This window comes from Rhinopithecus roxellana, chromosome 12, assembly GCF_007565055.1.
Source record: "Rhinopithecus roxellana isolate Shanxi Qingling chromosome 12, ASM756505v1, whole genome shotgun sequence".
Lineage (NCBI taxonomy): Eukaryota > Metazoa > Chordata > Mammalia > Primates > Cercopithecidae > Rhinopithecus > Rhinopithecus roxellana.
Window position 1 is genome coordinate 132,328,261 of NC_044560.1, and position 17,907 is coordinate 132,346,167.

A 17,907-nucleotide genomic window follows, 5' to 3' on the forward strand; every position below is an offset into this window, starting at 1 on the left:
CCATCCTGCTGAGAGATGTCCCTTGTCTGTGATGTCTGCCAAGCCCCTCTGTGCCCAGAATGCCAAAGTTGTGAGAGTCGGCTCCCACCCGTGGTGTCTGATGGCCGTGCCCTCTCTCCCCACAGCCGGAGCAGACAGTCCTCATTGATGACTGTCGGCAGCAGTGTACGTGCCATGCGGGTAAAGATGTGCTGTGCCAGGAACACAGCTGCAAGCCGGGGCAGGTGTGCCAGCCTTCCGAAGGCGTCCTGAGCTGCATCAACAAAGGTGCTGGGCTGGGCTGGGACTGGGGCTGATGTGACTATGGATGGAGTACAGGGACTCTGGGGCCAGGGGTGATGTGACTGGGGTGTCCATGGCAGGAGGTGCACAGGACTAAAGATGGAGGTCGCAGACCTGGGGACGCCTGGGCTGGGTTTCACAGGGCCAGGGCTACCTACTGTGGGAGGCAGAGACCCTTAAGGGGAATCCAGGCTGTGGGGACCCTCAGAGGTTTCTCAGGGTTGATGTCAGAGGCCCTCGGTATAAGGCAGGGACAAGCGCGCCTTTGCTGATTCGGGCTACATGGTAAATGTTTCAGCTTGCAGGCTGTACGTTCTCATTCCAACTGCTCACTCTGCCATTGTGGCATGAAGGCAGCCGTAGACTATACAAGTGAAGAGGTGAGACTCCTATAAGACTTTAGAATACAAGAGCAGCAGCCTAGGGGGCCATGGTGAGCTGACCACTGGTGCGTGGGATTAGGCTTGGGGCTCAGACACTAGCACCAAAGGGCAGGGGAGAGACTGGGATCCCAGGGTCAGACACAGAGCAGATTTCTGAATCTCAGGCACAGAGATGCCACCAGGCAGGACATTGGATATGGGGACCCCTCTCAAGTGGGAGCTCAGGATTTCTAGGGGTATAGTCTCCGATGTGGGAACCCCTCCAGACTAAATCTGGGACATAGAGCTACCCCCAGGGCTCATTTCTTAGGATGACGAGCAGAGAACCCTTCTCCCCCAAAGGATAAGAGAATAGGAGCTCCAGCACCAAGGGGTAGGCTAAGACTCTCAGGGTGATGAGCAGGATAATGGGACTCCCAGGAATGGGGGGTATATCACTCAGCATCCAGTCAAGAGACAGAAAGCACACAGCCATTTGAATGAGGAAAGTTCAATTAAAGAATCATTTACTTATTAATAGGAGATTAACTATTAAAGGGTAAAGAGGGCCTGGTGCGGTGGCTCACACACCCAGCACTTTGGGAGGATCGCTTGAGGCCAGGAGTTCAAGACCAGCCTGGACAACATAGTGAGACACCCGCCTTCACAAAAAATGTAAACTTAGCCAGGTGTGGTGATATACGCCTGTGGTCCCAGCTATTCAGGAGGCTGAGTTGGGAGGATCACTTGAGCCCAGGAGTTCGAGGCTGCAGTGAGCTATGATTGTACCATTGCTCTCCAGCCTGGGCAAGGCAGCAAGACCTTGTCTCTTTACAAATAAAGAAATAGAAATAAGAAACAGTAAAGAGAAGGCTAAAGAATACCACCAAAGCAGACAGAGGAAGTAGCCCCCACTTCTAGGGCTAAGGTGGAGGCCTCATGGAAGGGAGAAATTGGCCCCTCCTTTTTAAGGAGGGGAGAATCAGCCCCAAGGCTGAGTCCAATCCTACTGCAGCTGTAACCCACTGGGTGGCACAGAGGTTTCTGCAGGCTGCAGTTGGCAAGAAGGAAACCCCTCACTGGGAAGCCAGCTGGGACCAGTGGAACTCACTGACTGTGGCCACACACCCTGGCCAGAGCTGGAAGGGCCAAAGTAGCTGGAACCAGACAGGAGCCCCTCCCTGCTGCAGTGACTCTCCAGCGCCCTCTGTTGACAAAGCTTAACTCCGTGGGTGTGTTTGAAGCTGAGAGGTGGTAAATTGGTAACAGGCACAGGAGGAAGGAGACATTTGAAAACTGGCCTTTCCCACACAGGGGTTCCACAAGCTGAGTCACAGATGTACTAACCGTAGGAACAGGGTCTTGGACACAGAAGCCCTCCAGGACAGGGCCTCAGCAGTGAGGTACCCCTGGAGGCTACTGTCTTGAATAAAGCAACCTTCAGGGATGGAGTCTTGCACTGAGGGAGGCCCAGGCCATGAGACTTCACTAGTTAGAGTCTCAAAACATTTCAAATCATGCTGAGACCCCTGGCACTGGGCTCTTGCCAGAAGATCACCCAGGGCCCTAGTCTTGGGCACAGAGACCTACAGGACCTGGAGAAGTCCAGGGGGCTGAGATCTCAGGCATGGGGGACCCTGAGGCCTAGATCTTTTTTTTTTTTTTTTTTTTCAGATAAGGTCTTACTCTGTCACCCAGGCTGGAGTGTAGCGTAGGTTACTGCGCCTCGATTTCCTGGGCTCAAACAATCCTCCTGCCTCAGCTTCCTGAGTAGTGGGGGACTACAGGCACACACCACCACGCCTGCCTAATTTATTAACTGTTCTGTAGAAATGGGGTCTTCCTATGCTGCCCAGGCTGGTCTCCAACTCCAGGGCTCAAGCGATCCTCCCACCTCAGCCTCTTGAAGTGCTGGGATTACAGGCCCGAGCCACCACACCTGGCCTGGGGCCCAGGCCTTGAACACAGAGAACTCTGGTGCCGGGATATCAGACAGGAATGCTCTCAGGGCAGGCATCCCAGACACAAGGACCCCTGGGGTACAGATCTCAACTTGGGTCAAGTGCACCTTTTCTCTAAAGGGCTAGATGGTAAATATTTAAGCTTGCAGGCTATACCTTCTCGATCACAGCTACTCACTCTGCCATGGTGGCGTGAAAGCAGCCGTAGACTATGTAAGTGAGAAGGGTGAGGTTCCTATAAAACTTAAAATAGAAGAACAGGCTGAAATCTCAAGCAAGGACCCCATGGAAACTGCATCTTAAACATAGACCCAGAGCCTTGGTCTTAGGTGCATGGACTCCACAACTTCAGTCTCACACAGCAAATGTCAGGGCCTCAGTCTCAGAGGTAGGGGGACTCGAGCCGGGGTCTTCGCTGTCAGGGACCTCTGGGGCCCGGGTCTCAGGTATGGGAACTTTGACACCCGAGACTTAGATATAGTCCACCATGGGGCCACAGTGTCAGACGTGCGGGACTCCCAGGGGCTGGTCTTGAAAACAGCAGGCTGGGCATGGTGGCTCATGCCTGTAACCCCAGCACTCCGGGAGGCCAAAGTTGGCTGATCACTTGATGTCAGGAGCTCGAGACTAGCCTGGACCACATGGTGAAACCCTGTCTCTACTAAAAATACAAAAATCAGTCAGGCATGGTGGCAGGCACCTGTAATCCCAGTTACTCGGGAGGCTGAGTCAGGAGTATCGCTTGAGCCCGGGAGGCAGAGGTTGCAGTGAGCCGAGATTGCACCATTGCACTCCAGTCTGGGTGACAGAGAAAGACTCCATCTCAAAAAACCAACAAAACAAAACAAAATACAAAAGCAAACTATAGGACCTGGGTCCTAGACATGAGGACACTGGAATCTGGTCTTGCCTGCGGTAACCCTCAGATCGCTGGCACAAACTAGGGTAGATGTGGAGGGAGCAGCCATCCTTGACAATGGGCAGCCTCTCAAGGTCCTCCCTCTTCTGTCCCCAGACCCGTGCGACGGTGTGACATGCCGGCCACAGGAGACGTGCAAGGAGCAGGGTGGCCAGGGCGCGTGCGTGCCCAGCTATGAGGCCACGTGCTGGCTGTGGGGCGATCCACACTACCACTCCTTCGATGGCCGGCCGTTTGACTTCCAGGGCACCTGTAACTATGTGCTGGCAACAACTGGCTGCCCGGGGGTCAACACCCAGGGCCTGACGCCCTTCACCGTCACCACCAAGAACGAGAACCGGGGCAACCCTGCTGTGTCCTACGTGAGAGTCGTCACTGTGGCTGCCCTGGGCACCAACATCTCCATCCACAAGGGCGAGATCGGCAAAGTCCGGGTATGTGTGGCAGGATGGTCCCCTGAGGTCCCCGGGAGGACAGGAGGGATCCTGACGACCACAGTTAGCAGCTCAAGGCTCCTTGTCTTCACTTGGGCCTGAAACAAAATGTCAACAAAAAGAATAATTCCAGCAAAAATATCACCCCGTTCCTGGGAATTAAACAAGCCTAGCCCCTTGCTAAGGGCTTTAACCTAGGACCTCAGCATTTCCCCTTTTTACAGACCTGGGTTTGAATCCAGCCTCTCCTCCTTATGAGCTAGGTGATGCTGGGCAGTTCACTTGGTAGGCCTCAGTTGCCTCATCTGTGAAGTGGGCATCACATCAGGGCCTGTCCCACAGCAAGGTGGTGCATGTCACATGCTGAGCTCAGAGTCTAGTCCAGGTGAACACTCGTTTGAGTGTCTGTGAGGGAACAAGTGAGAGGCTCAGAGACCAGGACATGGAGAGAAATATAGGGAGATTGGGATGGGCATGGGGGCTCACACCTGTTATCCCAGTACTCTGGGAACCCGAGGCAGGTGGATCACCTGAGGTTGGTAGTTCAAGACCAGCCTGGCTAATATGGTGAAACCCTCATCTCTACTAAAAATACAAAAATTCGCTGGGTGTGGTGGCGCTACTGTAATCCCAGCTACTCTGGAGGCTGAGGCAGAACAATCATTTGAACCCTGGAGGCGGAGGTTGCAAGAGCCAAGATTTTGACACTGTACTTCAGCCTGGACGACAGAGCGAATATCCATCTCCAAAATATATATATATATATCGAGGTCAGGGTAGAGAGATGGGCTGTCCTTTCTGCCCAGGGAAATGGAGATAGAGCTTAGTGGTAGCTCACAGACACAGAGGGAGGGATGGAACAGAGTAGGTGGTGAATAAATGATGGTGAGTGAGTGGAAGAGACACACAGAGAACGAGGGAGGGAGGGAGGAAGGGAAGAGGAGGGAGAGACAGACAAAGAGAGAGAGAAGATCAAGTGATAGAGACTTAGGTGAAGACAGAGGGAGAGAGACACAGAGAGACAGAGAGACAGAGACAGGGGAGGGAGGTAGAGATCAAGGGAGACCATTAGAAAAGGTAAAGTGAGGTTTCATTCCCCAAGACCTGGGCCAGAACAAATGTCCACACTGTGTCCGATGACAATCCAACTATCGGAGGAAGGCCTTGGCCTCTCCCAGCCCCTGGTAGGATGAGAAAGAGGGAGGCAGAGGGCCAGAGCTGGGGCCGTAACACCTCCAGTGACCCGTTTGACTTCTTCCTCCTTCCCCAAGGTGAACGGTGTGCTGACAGCGTTGCCCGTCTCCGAGGCCAACGGGCGGATTTCAGTGACCCACGGTGCATCCAAGGCACTGCTGGTGGCTGACTTTGGACTGCAAGTCAGCTATGACTGGAATTGGCGGGTAGATGTGACGCTGCCCAGCAGCTATCATGGCGCAGTGTGCGGGCTCTGTGGTAACATGGACCGCAACCCCAGCAATGACCAGGTCTTCCCTAATGGCACCCTGGCTCCCTCCATACCCATCTGGGGCGGCAGCTGGCGAGTCCCAGGCTGGGACCCACTGTGTTGGGATGTGTGTCCGGGGTCCTGCCCAACGTGCCCTGAGGACAAGTTGGAACAGTACGAGGGCCCTGGCTTTTGCGGACCCCTGGTCCCTGGCACAGGGGGCCCCATCGCCACCTGCCATGCTCATGTGCCACCTGAGAGCTTCTTCAAGGGCTGTGTTCTGGACGTCTGCATGGGTGGTGGGGCCCACGACATTCTTTGCAAGGCGCTGGCTTCCTACGTGGCCGCCTGCCAGGCCGCTGGGGTTGTCATCGAAGACTGGCGGGCACAGGTCGGCTGTGGTGAGTGTCGGGGTAGCAGAGGCGGGGCTGGGGTCAGGGTCCCGTCTCTTCGGGGCTAGTTTGGTTTCACTCTGGTCCTCCTGGGTCTCTTTGTTTGCTTTTCTCTCTGTCTGTCTCTCTGTCTCTTGGTGCTTGTCTCTGTGCCTCGCTTTGCTTGTCTCTGTCTGTTTCTCATTCTCTCTCCCTCAGTTTCTTCTTGGGTCTCCTGGTCTCTTGCTTTCTCCCATTTGTTTCTGTGTGTTCTCTGTCTCTCTGTGTCTCGTCCTTTGTCTCCCCCTTTCTGTGTCTGCTCCCTATTGTCGCTCTCTGTGTCCTCCCACCCTGTCCTGTGACCCCACCCTAACACCCTTCTCTCTGTTTCTCTCCTTCCTGCTCCTTCATCTGCCCACAGAGATCACCTGCCCAGATAACAGCCACTATGAGGTCTGTGGCCCACCCTGCCCGGCCAGCTGTCCGTCCCCTGCGCCCCCTGAGACCCCAGCCGCATGCGAGGGTCCCTGTGTGGAGGGCTGCCAGTGCGACGCGGGTTTCGTGCTAAGTGCTGACCGCTGTGTTTCCCTAAACAACAGCTGCGGCTGCTGGGCCAACGGCACCTACCACGAGGCAGGCAGTGAGTTTTGGGCTGATGGCACCTGCTCCCACAGGTGTCGCTGCGGGCCTGGGGGTGGCTCGCTGGTCTGCACACCTGCCAGCTGTGGGCTGGGTGAAGTGTGTGGCCTCCTGCCATCCGGCCAGCACGGCTGCCAGCCCGTCAGCACAGCTGAGTGCCAGGCCTGGGGTGACCCCCATTACGTCACTCTGGATGGGCACCGATTCGATTTCCAGGGCAACTGCGAGTACCTGCTGAGTGCACCCTGCCACGGACCACCCTCCGGGGCTGCAAACTTCACTGTCACTGTAGCCAATGAGCACCGGGGCAGCCAGGCTGTCAGTTACACCCGCAGTGTCACCCTGCAAATCTACAACCACAGCCTGACGCTGAGTGCTCGCTGGCCCCGTCGGCTACAGGTGAGGAGGGCTGTGGGCCAGACAGGAGCGGGTGCCAGTCTGGGGTTGCCCGAGATGGTAAGGGCTTCACCATTCCCCTGGGCACCTTTCACAGCTTAGCTGGGGCATGATGGAAGGGTCAGAGGATAGGCCTAGGAGCCTGATGGCTTGGCACCAGGGCTGCTTCCTCTCTGAGCCTACTGTATTCCTTCGAAAACTGGTGTAAGAAAAGTAGCTGCTTTAGAGAAGGATGAGGAGTCAGTGACATGTGCCTACAGAGGCTCTTTGTTTTTCTTTTCTGTTTTTCTTTCTTGCTTTTCTTTCTTTTTTTTCTTAGCCTGACTCCATTGCCCAGGCTGGAGTGCAGTGACAGGATTAGAGCTCACTGCAACCTAGAACTCCTGGGCTCAGTCGATCCTCCCACCTTGGCTCCTGCCTCCCGAGTGGCCGGGACTAAAGGCGCACGCCACCACGCTGGCTAATTTTTCATTTTTTTTGTAGAGATGGGGGTCTCACTATGTTGCCCAAGCTGGTCTGAACTTCTGGCCTCAAGCCATCCTCCCATCTCGGCTTTCCAAAGTACTGGGATTGCAGGCTGCGCCACCAGGCCCGGCCTGTAGATGCTCATTATTATTTTCGGAGGGGAGGTGACATGCTCAGGGTCCCACAGCTAGTAGGTAGGTGGTGGGGCCAGGATTCAAACCTGTGTTCGCTCTGCTTACCGCTCCCCCAACCCCCGCCCGCAGGTGGACGGCGTGTTCGTGGCTCTGCCCTTCCATCTGGATTCGCTCCTGCACGCACATCTGAGCGGCGCCGACGTGGTGGTGACCACAACCTCAGGGCTCACGCTGACTTTCGATGGGGACAGCTTCGTGCGCCTGCGCGTGCCGGCGGCGTACGCGGGCGCTCTCTGTGGCTTATGCGGGAACTACAACCAGGACCCCGCAGACGACCTGAAGGCTGTGGACGGGAAGCCTGCTGCATGGCAGGTGGGCGGCGCCCCGGGCTGCGGAGAATGTGTGTCTGGGCCATGCCCGTCGCAGTGCACCCCAGAGCAGCAGGAGTCCTTCGCCGGCCCGGACGCCTGCGGCGTGATCTCCGCCACCGACGGCCCGCTGGCGCCCTGCCACGGCCTTGTGCCACCCGCACAGTACTTCCAGGGCTGCTTGCTCGACGCCTGCCAAGTTCAGGGCCATCCTGGAGGCCTCTGTCCTGCAGTGGCCGCCTACGTGGCAGCTTGTCAGGCCGCTGGGGCCCAGCTCGGCGAGTGGAGGCGACCGGACTTCTGTCGTGAGTACTGCTCCATGCATGGTCCCCAGAGCAGAGTCTCTCCCTGTCCTTCCTTTCCAGGACTGTAAGACAGCAGCCCCTTCCTCCTCCATGGGGCTCAGGGGCCACCTTCCTTCCTCTGAGCTGGGTATCTCCTGTCAGGAAACACCTTGGCACTCACACACTGAAATGCCCCAAGTCAGGTGCTGCAGTGAGAGAGAGTCAGTTAGAAACAAGTATTGAGAGTCTGGCCGCGGTGGCTCACGGCTGTAATCCCAGCACTTTGGGAAGCCGAGGCAGGCAGATCACCTGAGGTCAGGAAGTCGAGACTAGCCCGGTCAACATGGTGATACCCCCGTCCCTACTAAAAATACAAAATTTATCCAGGTGTGGTGGCGGGCACCTGTAATCCCAGCTAATCTGGAGGCTGAGGCAGGAGAATGACTGGAACCCAGGAGGCAGAAGTTGCAGTGAGCCGAGATCCGCCAGTGTACTCCAGCCTGGGTGGCATAGACTCCATCTCAAAACAAACAAACAAACAAACAAACAAAAAACACAGAAAGAAAAGAAATACCTAGTCAGAAACTTGGGGTCCCGGACACTCTTGGGGATTGGTGATCCATGTTCTCAGACATTCAAGGCATGTAGATTGGGATGACTGACCCTGCCTCAGTCACATAGCAGGGTACCCTTGGTTAGGAAGACCTAGCGAGTTACAGCTGGTCACAGAGCCCTGGTCTTTTGCACACACTGAAATACACCTAGCCACACAGAATTAGTCGCATGCCTTCAGTGGTATCTGCTTAGATTTTATACTAACTGGTCAGATACACTCAGAAAGAATCCAGATCCTGACATAGCCCTGGGCGGATCCACACAGATGCATAGTTAAATAGTCCTAGGCGGTTCCCTTCAAGCAGGTTTCCTGGTCACAGGTATCCTGCCAACTTCACCCAGGCACACCCTTAGACAGACCGTGTCAGAAGGACTCTGGGAGATGCTCCAGGTCAGACACCCACAGCTGGGTGCCCTCAGGCAGAGTCATCCCCTGAGATACATGTGGCCCCAGACCCCAGTCACATTCACACCCTGAGATACCCATAGTCAGTTCTGATCTTGCATAACCCGAATAGATAATAGTGATCCATTTCACCCAGGTAATCCTGCCTGACATAGTGAGACCCCATCTCTACAAAAAATAATAATAAGTCAGCCAGATGTGGTGGCTTACCCCTGTAGTCCCAGCCAATCCGGAGGCTGAGGCCAGAGGATCGCTTGAGGTGGAGGTGGAGGTGGAGGCTGCAGCAAGCTGTGATTGGGCCTCTGCACTCCAGCCTGGGTGAGATAGAGTGAGAGCCTGTCTCAAAAAAAAATCAGGCAAGCAGAGTCATTTGATCTTTAGAAATATTTGGTCAGAGAGACTTGGGCATGTCCCCTCCCATTGCAGGTCCCACAGTGAGTCCCCCCGTTAGATGTCCTGGATCACCTGTGCATACCCAGAGACAGCCAGGTTGACCTGAGCAGTTTTCCCACTCAGGGCCTCCCCAGACCCCGACTCGAATGCCTACATGGCTCATGCCCACCTTGTCCCCACAGCCTTCCAGTGCCCTGCCCACAGCCACTACGAGCTCTGCGGTGACTCCTGCCCCGTGAGCTGCCCGAGCCTCTCGGCCCCCGAGGGCTGTGAGTCGGCCTGCCGTGAAGGCTGTGTCTGCGATGCTGGCTTCGTGCTCAGTGGTGACACCTGTGTACCTGTGGGCCAGTGTGGCTGCCTCCATGATGACCGCTACTACCCGCTGGGCCAGACCTTCTACTCTGGCCCCGGGTGTGATTCCCTTTGCCACTGCCGGGAGGGTGGCCTGGTGTCCTGTCAACCCTCCAGCTGCGGCCCGCATGAGACCTGCCAGCCATCCGGTGGCAGCTTGGGCTGTGTGGCCGTGGGCTCTGCCACCTGCCAGGCGTCGGGAGACCCCCACTACACCACCTTCGATGGCCGCCGCTTCGACTTCATGGGCACCTGCGTGTATGTGCTGGCTCAGACCTGCGGCACCCGGCCTGGCCTGCATCGGTTTGCCGTCCTGCAGGAGAACGTGGCCTGGGGTAATGGGCGAGTCAGTGTGACCAGGGTGATCACGGTCCAGGTGGCAAACTTCACCCTGCGGCTGGAGCAGAGACAGTGGAAGGTCACGGTGAGAGCAGATGAGGAGCAGGGGGCGAGGGGCCTGTGGGTGGGTGGGGCACAGGCAGTGCTCAGCCCAGAAGTTGGGGGCACAGAGATGAGAGTGCATGTGCGAGGCCTGGGGTCCCTGAGGACAGAAGCTGCCGATGAGAACCCACAGTGGGAAGCCAATGAGGGAGGTGTCCTCAGGGACTTGGGAGCTGCTCCCCAATCTCTGTCCCTCAGTCTCCACCCTCTTTTCACCTCCACGCATTGACTTTTCTCTCCAAATCTCTCCCACCCTCTCCTCCCTCCCACTCCATCCTCTCCCCACCTCAATCCTGGATTCTGTCCTACTCACCTCCCTATTCTGCCACTCATTGGCAGGATGTGGTGCCATCAGAGGTTGAGACAGCCCAAGGCTGGAGAAGCTTCATGGACAGGGGACAATCTGTCGGTGACACTATCCACCCGTATCAACAACAACAGCAGCTATCGTTTCTATACAGCTGACTGCAGACCTTTTGGCCGCCAGGCACTTCATGTCCATGGTGTCTGTATGTTTGTAACAGGAGTTGCAGGCACTATGACTTGCTTTATTTTTCAGAGTGGGGTGACCCATCACTGGCCCATAGTCCCCCAGCAAATGTGGAGCTTGAACCCCGTGCTGCTCTGCAGAGCTTTTCTTACCAAGAAGATCTGGTCTCATATGGAGACTGACATCTTAGTTACAGTGGAGGGGTTTCCCCTGATATCCCACTGAAACACACACACCCAGCTGTTTCTCTGGTAGCAGTATTGGCGAAGGTGCTGATACATTACTGACTGAATCTGGTGAACTGGATAGGCGTGACTTTTCTTTTTCTTTCTTTCTTTCTTTTTTCTTTTTGAGACAGGGTCTCTCTTTGTCACCCAGGCTAGAGTGCAGTGGCGCGATCTCTGCTCACTGCCACCTCTGCCTCTTTGGTTCAAGTGATTCTGCTGCCTCAGTCTCCAGAGTAGCTGGGATCACACGTGTGCAACACTATACTCAGCAAATTTTTGTATTTTTAGTGGAGACGGGGTTTCACCGTGTTGGCCAGACTGGTCTCAAACTCCTGACCTCAGTGATCTGCCGGCCTCAGCCTCCCAAAGTGCTGGGATTAGCGGCATAAGCCACTGTGCCCAGCCGACACGCATGACTTAATTGAGTATATTGCCTAATGTTTTCCAAGCTCCTAGAATAGCCCCTGACATACAGCGCCTAAACACATAAGAATTGTTGGTGTTCTTGTTAGCTGCTTCTTACTGAATCCCCCAGCTTCCCTACACATGTGGGAGCTCTTATTACCCCCCAGTTTACAGCTGAGGAAACTGAGGCAAGGGTAAGTCAGTTGCCTTTACCCTCTCCCCAGCCCTGCTTGGGAAGTGTGGCCGTTGACCATCTTTTTAGGGGACTCAGCCAGTAACATATCTTTCTCCTGCCTTCTCCTGTGATTCTTCGCATTTCCAAAAGAATCCAGTGTGCACTGTCTGTGATAAGGAAGGGTGAGCAAACGTGTTAATCAGGGGTTGATTTATTTATTTATATTTTTAGAGACAGGGTCTTGCTGTCTCATCGAGGCTAGAGTGCAGTGGTATGATCCTAGCTCACTGTAGCCTCAAACTCCTGGTCTCAAACAATCCTACCACTTCTGCCTCCTGAGTGGCTGGGACTACAGGCATGCACCACCATGCCCAGTTAATTTGTTTTATTTTGTAGAGACAGGATCTCCATATGTTGCCCAGACTGACCTTGAACTCCTGGGCTCCAGTGATCTTCCCGCCTTGGAGCCTCAAAGTGCTGGGATCATAGACATGAGCCACTGTGCCCCGTCCAGGGGTGGATTTACGAGGCTTTGTTGGTGCCTAGTAACCTTAAACTGAAACCACTGGTCCTCAGCTCATAGGTTTGAGTTCATTTCCCCAAAAATTTAGCCTAACTTTCCACCCGCTGATGCTTTAAAGCAAAAACCTGTGGTGTCCGTTTACTCTTCAGAAGAAAAACCTCCATTCATAGCTGCTAGTAACGGCAGATGCTCCTGAAGCATGCATGCTATGCCAGCCATGTTTCTCAGCACTTTACAGACATTGATTTATCTGAGGCTGACAACAATTCCATGGGGCAAACACCTTATTTTCGCCTGAAAGATGAGGAAAGAGAAACAGGGAGAGGTGACTCTCTTGCCCAAGGTCACAAAGAGGGTAAGGGGGAAACTGTTTGAACTCGGGCAAGTGACTCTGGGAGCCATTATGGCTTATTAATGGCTGCATCAGTGGTACATAAAGGATAGCTGGAGGCTTGTTACTTCACTGAGACCTGTATTCCTTTCCCGTGGTGCCATAACGATCATCACAAGCTTCATGGCTATAAACAATACAGTGTACTTTCCCACAGTCCTGGATGTCAGAAGTTCAACATCAGGGTGTTGGCAGAGCTGCACCGCCTCCAAAGGCACTGGTTGGGGGATCTTGCTTTCCCTTTCCAGCTCTGGAGGCTCCAGGATCTCTGGGCTTGTGACAACACCATTCTAATCTGTGCCTTCATCTTCATGTGGCCCTTTCTGTGTGTCTCTGTGTCTTTTTCTCTCTGGCTCTTATAAGGACACTTGTCATTGGATTTAGGGTCCAGCTTAATCCAGGACAGTCTCATGTTGAGATTATTACCCTATTACATCTGCAAGAACTTTATTCCAAGTAAGCTCATATTATGGGATTCTGGGTGAATATGTCTTTTGGGGACCACCATTCAATGCAATATCAGACCCTATTATTGTATCCGTTTCATAAATACGAACCTGAGGACCTAAGTGGTGAGGTCACACAGATCTTCAGCATCAGGCATGGGCTTGAAGTAGGGTCCAACCCCCACTCAGAGTTGACTTTCTGAAGCGTGGCCTGCGTCTCTCGCCTCCCAGGTGAACAGTGTGGACATGAAGCTGCCCGTGGTGCTGGCCAACGGCCAGATCCGAGCCTCCCAGCATGGTTCAGACATTGTGATTGAGACCGACTTCGGCCTGCGTGTGGCCTACGACCTTGTGTACTACGTGCGGGTCACCATCCCCGGAAACTACCACCAGCTGATGTGCGGCCTGTGTGGGAACTACAACGGCGACCCCAAGGATGACTTCCAGAAGCCCAACGGCTCGCAGGCAGGCAACGCCAATGAGTTCGGCAACTCCTGGGAGGAGGTGGTGCCCGGCTCTCCCTGCCTGCCGCCGCCCACCTGTCCGCCAGGGAGCGAAGGCTGCGACACCAGCAGCGAGTGTCCTCCCGAGCAGGAGAAGAAGTATCAGAAGGAGGAGTTCTGTGGGCTCCTCTCCAGCCCCACAGGGCCGCTGGCCTCCTGCCACAAGCTGGTGGATCCCCAGGGTCCCTTGCAAGATTGCGTCTTTGATCTCTGCCTGGGTGGTGGGAACCTGAGCATTCTCTGCAGCAACATCCATGCCTATGTGAGTGCTTGCCAGGCGGCTGGAGGCCACCTGAAGCCCTGGAGGACGGAAAGTTTCTGTCGTGAGTGAGGGAGAGGCGGAGGGGCAGGGAGGGGAGAGGTTGAAGTCCACAAGGGTAGACCCTGGGCCTTGCAGCCCCTCCCTCCCCAGGGCTCTGATCGGCACCCCCTCCTTGCAGCCATGAAGTGCCCAGCGAACAGCCACTACGAGCTCTGTGCAGACACCTGCTCCCTGGGCTGCTCGGCTCTCAGTGCCCCTCTGCAGTGTCCAGATGGGTGTGCTGAGGGCTGCCAGTGTGACGCCGGCTTCCTCTACAACGGTGAAGCCTGTGTGCCTATCCAGCAATGCGGCTGCTACCACAATGGTGTCTACTATGAGGTAGGAACCTAGTCATCTGGGGCAGAATATGGGGCCTCACCCTTCCCACTGCTCATCAGCCCCACAGCCTACTTGGTCTACTTGGTCTCTTACTTATTCTTTTAGAGTCAGGGTCTCACTCTGTCACCCAGGCTGGAGTGGGTGGTACGGTCATAGCTCCCTGCAGCCCTGAGTTCCTTGGCTCAAGCAATCCTTCACCTCACCTCCCAAGTACCTGGACTATAGGCGTGCACCACCAAGCCCAGCAAGTTTTTAATTTTCTTGTGCAGACATAGACATGGGGGTGTCTCATTATGTTGCTCAGGCTGGTTGTGAACTCCGGGCCTCAAGCCATACTCCCGCCTTGGCCCCCCAAAGTGCTGGGATTAATGGCATGAGCCACCTTGCCCGACCCATTCATCCTCTTTTTTTTTTTTTTTTTTTTGAGACATAGTCTTGCTCTGTTGCCCAGGCTGGAGTGCAACCTCCACCTCTTGGACTCAGGCTCACTGCCACCTCGGCGTCCCAGGTTGAAGCAATTCTCTTGTCTCAGCCTCCTGAGTAGCTAGGAGTACAGGCGTGTGCCACTATGCCCGGCTGATTTTTTGTTTTTTTGGTAGAGATGGGGTTTTGCTATATTGGACAGGCTGCTCTCAAACTCCTGACTTCAAGTGATCCTCCCACCTTGGCCTCCCAAAGTGCGAGTGTTACAGGCGTGAGCCACCACAGCTAGTCCACTCAGTCTCTTGAATGTCTCTTGTACCCACTCATTTCCCCGTTCCCATGGCCCTCCCTTGGTCCAGCTGGTCCTCTCCCACCTGGGTCCCTCCAGGCTCCTACCTTTGCTCCTCTGGTCCACCCTCCACGTGGCAGTGGTAAAGAACTTTCTAAATATGACCATGGACTCTGAAGCTTTAAACCCTCCCCTGACTCCCTAGGTCAAGTTGTGGCTTTGCCTTCCAGGTCTGGAAAAAGGGAGCCTTTCTGACCACAAAGACAAGATTTTCATCTGTTATACCAGCTGCTAACACCCTCTGCTTCCCTCTCCCACTCTCTCTCTGTTGGTCCTTTTTCTTTGACTGGAGCATGTGTTTGTCTAATGTCCGTCTCCCTTGCGGGACTGTGAGCTCTCCGCGGGGTGGGACCCTCTCTCTGTTGTTCCCCTCACATAAATAATAGTAATAATAACAGAAAATATGTAGATAGTGCTTTCTATGTATCTCGTAATGTTTTGAGTGCTATGTGTGCATTTTTTATATATACATTACATATCTAAAAACTTTGTATTCTGAAAATTTTCAAACATGCGAAAATTAAGAGAACAGTGAAATGACTGTCCATGTACTTACCCATCACTTCGCTTTAAAACTAAGCCACATTCTCCCAATCTTGTTTGATGTCTACCCCACGTATCTCTCCTATCTGAGTGTTTTAAAGGAAGCCTTTTTTTGTTTGTTTGTTTTCTTGAGATGGAGTTTCGCTCTGTCATTCAGGCTAGAGTGCAGTGGTGAGGTTTCACCTCACTACAAGCTCCACCTCCTGAGTTCACTCGATTCTCCTGCCTCAGCTTCCCGAGTAGCTGGGACTACAGGTGCCCGCCACCACAACTGGCTAATTTTTTGTATTTTTAGTAGAGACAGGGTTTCACTGTGTTAGCCAGGATGGTCTCAATCTTCTGACCTCGTGATCCACCCCCTTGGCCTCCCAAAGTGCTGGGATTACAAGCATGAGCCACCGCGTCCGGCCTACCCTTTTCATTTTATCTGAATTTTACGTGTGTTATTAACTCAGTTATACTTCTATAGCCAGGCGCTACTATTTTCTGCAATTTGCACATCAGGAAACTGAGCCATAAAGCGGTGAAGTAACTTGCTCAGAGTCACAGAATTTGGAAACAGCAGAAACGGACCTCAAGCTCAGGCAATCTGCCCTTAGTTACTATGTCACACCATTTCTCCTACAGCAGAGATTGAGCGGATATTTTGGAATGAATGAGTTAATGAATAAAAGTGAATGAACAAATGTACAAATGAATGACAGCCCCAAAGCCATGCTGTGCCTCAGCTTCACAGACAGGGGGCCATCCTGCTGAGAGATGTCCCTTGTCTGTGATGTCTGCAAACCCCTCTGTGCCCAGAATGCCAGAGATGTGAGAGTCGGCTCCCACCCGTGGTGTCTGATGGCCGTGCCCTCTCTCCCCACAGCCGGAGCAGACAGTCCTCATTGACGACTGTCGGCAGCAGTGTACGTGCCATGTGCGTAAAGGCGTGGTGTGCCAGGAGCACAGCTGCACGCCGGGGCAGGTGTGCCAGCCCTCCGAAGGCGTCCTGAGATGCATCACCAAAGGTGCTGGGCTGGGCTGGGCTGGGACTGGGGCTGATGTGACTATGGATGGAGTACAGGGACTCTGAGGCCGAGGGTGATGTGACTGGGGTGTCCATGGCGGGAGGCGCACAGGACTAATGATTGAGGTCGCAGACCTGGAGACCCCTGGGCTGGGTTTCACAGGGCCAGGGCCACCTACTGTGGGAGGCAGGGACCCTTAGGGAAAATCCAGCCTGTGAGGACCCTCAGAGGTTTCTCAGGGTTGATGTCAGAGGCCCTCGGTATAAGGCAGGGACAGGCGTGCCTTTGCTGATACAGGCTACATGGTAAATGTTTCACCTTGCAGGCTGTATGGTCTCGTTCCAACTGCTCACTGCCATTGTGGCATGAAAGCAGCTGCACACTATATAAGTGAAGAGGTGAGACTCCTGTAAGACTTTAGAATACAAGAGCAGCAGCCTAGGGGGCCATGGTGAGCTGACCACTGGTGTGTGGGATTAGGCTTGGGGCTCAGACACTAGCACCAAAGGGCAGGGGAGAGACTGGGATCCCAGGGTCAGGGACAGAGCAGAGTTCTGAGTCTCAGGCACAGAGACCCCACCAAGGCAGGACATTGGATATGGGGACCCCTCTCAAGTGGGAGATCAGGATTTCTAGGGGTATAGTCTCTGATGTGGGAACCCCTCCAGACTAAATCTGGGACATAGAGCTACCGCCAGGGCTCATTTCTCAGGATGAAGAGCGGAGAACCCTTCTCCCTCAAAGGATAAGAGAATAGGAGCTCCAGCACCAAGGGGTAGGCTAAGACTCTCAGGGTGATGAGCAGGACAATGGGACTCCCAGGAATGGGGGGTATATCGCTCAGCATCCAGTCGAGAGACAGAAAGCACACAGCCATTTGAATGAGGAAAGTTCAATTAAAGAATAATTTACTTATTAATAGGAGACTAACTATTAAAAGGCAAAGAGGGCCCGGTGCGGTGGCTCACACACCCAGCACTTTGGGAAGATCGCTTGAGGCCAGGAGTTCGAGACCAGCCTGGGCAACATAGTGAGACACCCGTCTCCACAAAAAATTTAAACTTAGCCAGGCGTGGTGATGCATGCCTGTGGTCCCAGCTATTCAGGAGGCTGAGTTGGGAGGATCACTTGAGCCCAGGAGTTCGAGGCTGCAGTGAGCTATGATTGTACCACTGCTCTCCAGCCTGGGCAAGGCAGCAAGACCTTGTCTCTTTACAAACAAACAAATAGAAATAAGAAACAGTAAAGAGAACACTAAAGAATACCACCAAAGCAGACAGAGGAAGTAGCCCCCACTTCTAGGGCTAAGGTGGAGGCCTCATGGAAGGGAGAAATTGGCCCCTCCTTTTTAAGGAGGGGAGAATCAGCCCCAAGGCTGAGTCCAATCCTACTGCAGCTGTAGCCCACTGGGTGGCACAGAGGTTTCAGCAGGCTGCAGTTGGCAAGAAGGAAACCCCTCACTGGGAAGCCAGCTGGGACCAGTGGAACTCACTGACTGTGGCCACACACCCTGGCCA

At 54.2% G+C, this 17,907-nt stretch overlaps 1 protein-coding gene across 1 annotated transcript in view; it reads left to right on the forward strand.

Annotated features, from left to right (window-relative positions):
- Positions 1-17,907, forward strand: part of FCGBP (Fc fragment of IgG binding protein) — a 95,795-nt gene that overhangs the window by 43,250 nt on the left and 34,638 nt on the right. Inside the window, exons 10-18 of the mRNA XM_030912585.1 lie at positions 126-267; positions 3,621-3,958; positions 5,230-5,803; positions 6,195-6,811; positions 7,537-8,080; positions 9,656-10,248; positions 13,154-13,748; positions 13,866-14,065; positions 16,249-16,390. Of these exons, the coding sequence (XP_030768445.1) occupies positions 126-267; positions 3,621-3,958; positions 5,230-5,803; positions 6,195-6,811; positions 7,537-8,080; positions 9,656-10,248; positions 13,154-13,748; positions 13,866-14,065; positions 16,249-16,390 (3,745 nt within the window). The remainder of the gene's footprint in view (positions 1-125; positions 268-3,620; positions 3,959-5,229; positions 5,804-6,194; positions 6,812-7,536; positions 8,081-9,655; positions 10,249-13,153; positions 13,749-13,865; positions 14,066-16,248; positions 16,391-17,907) is intronic.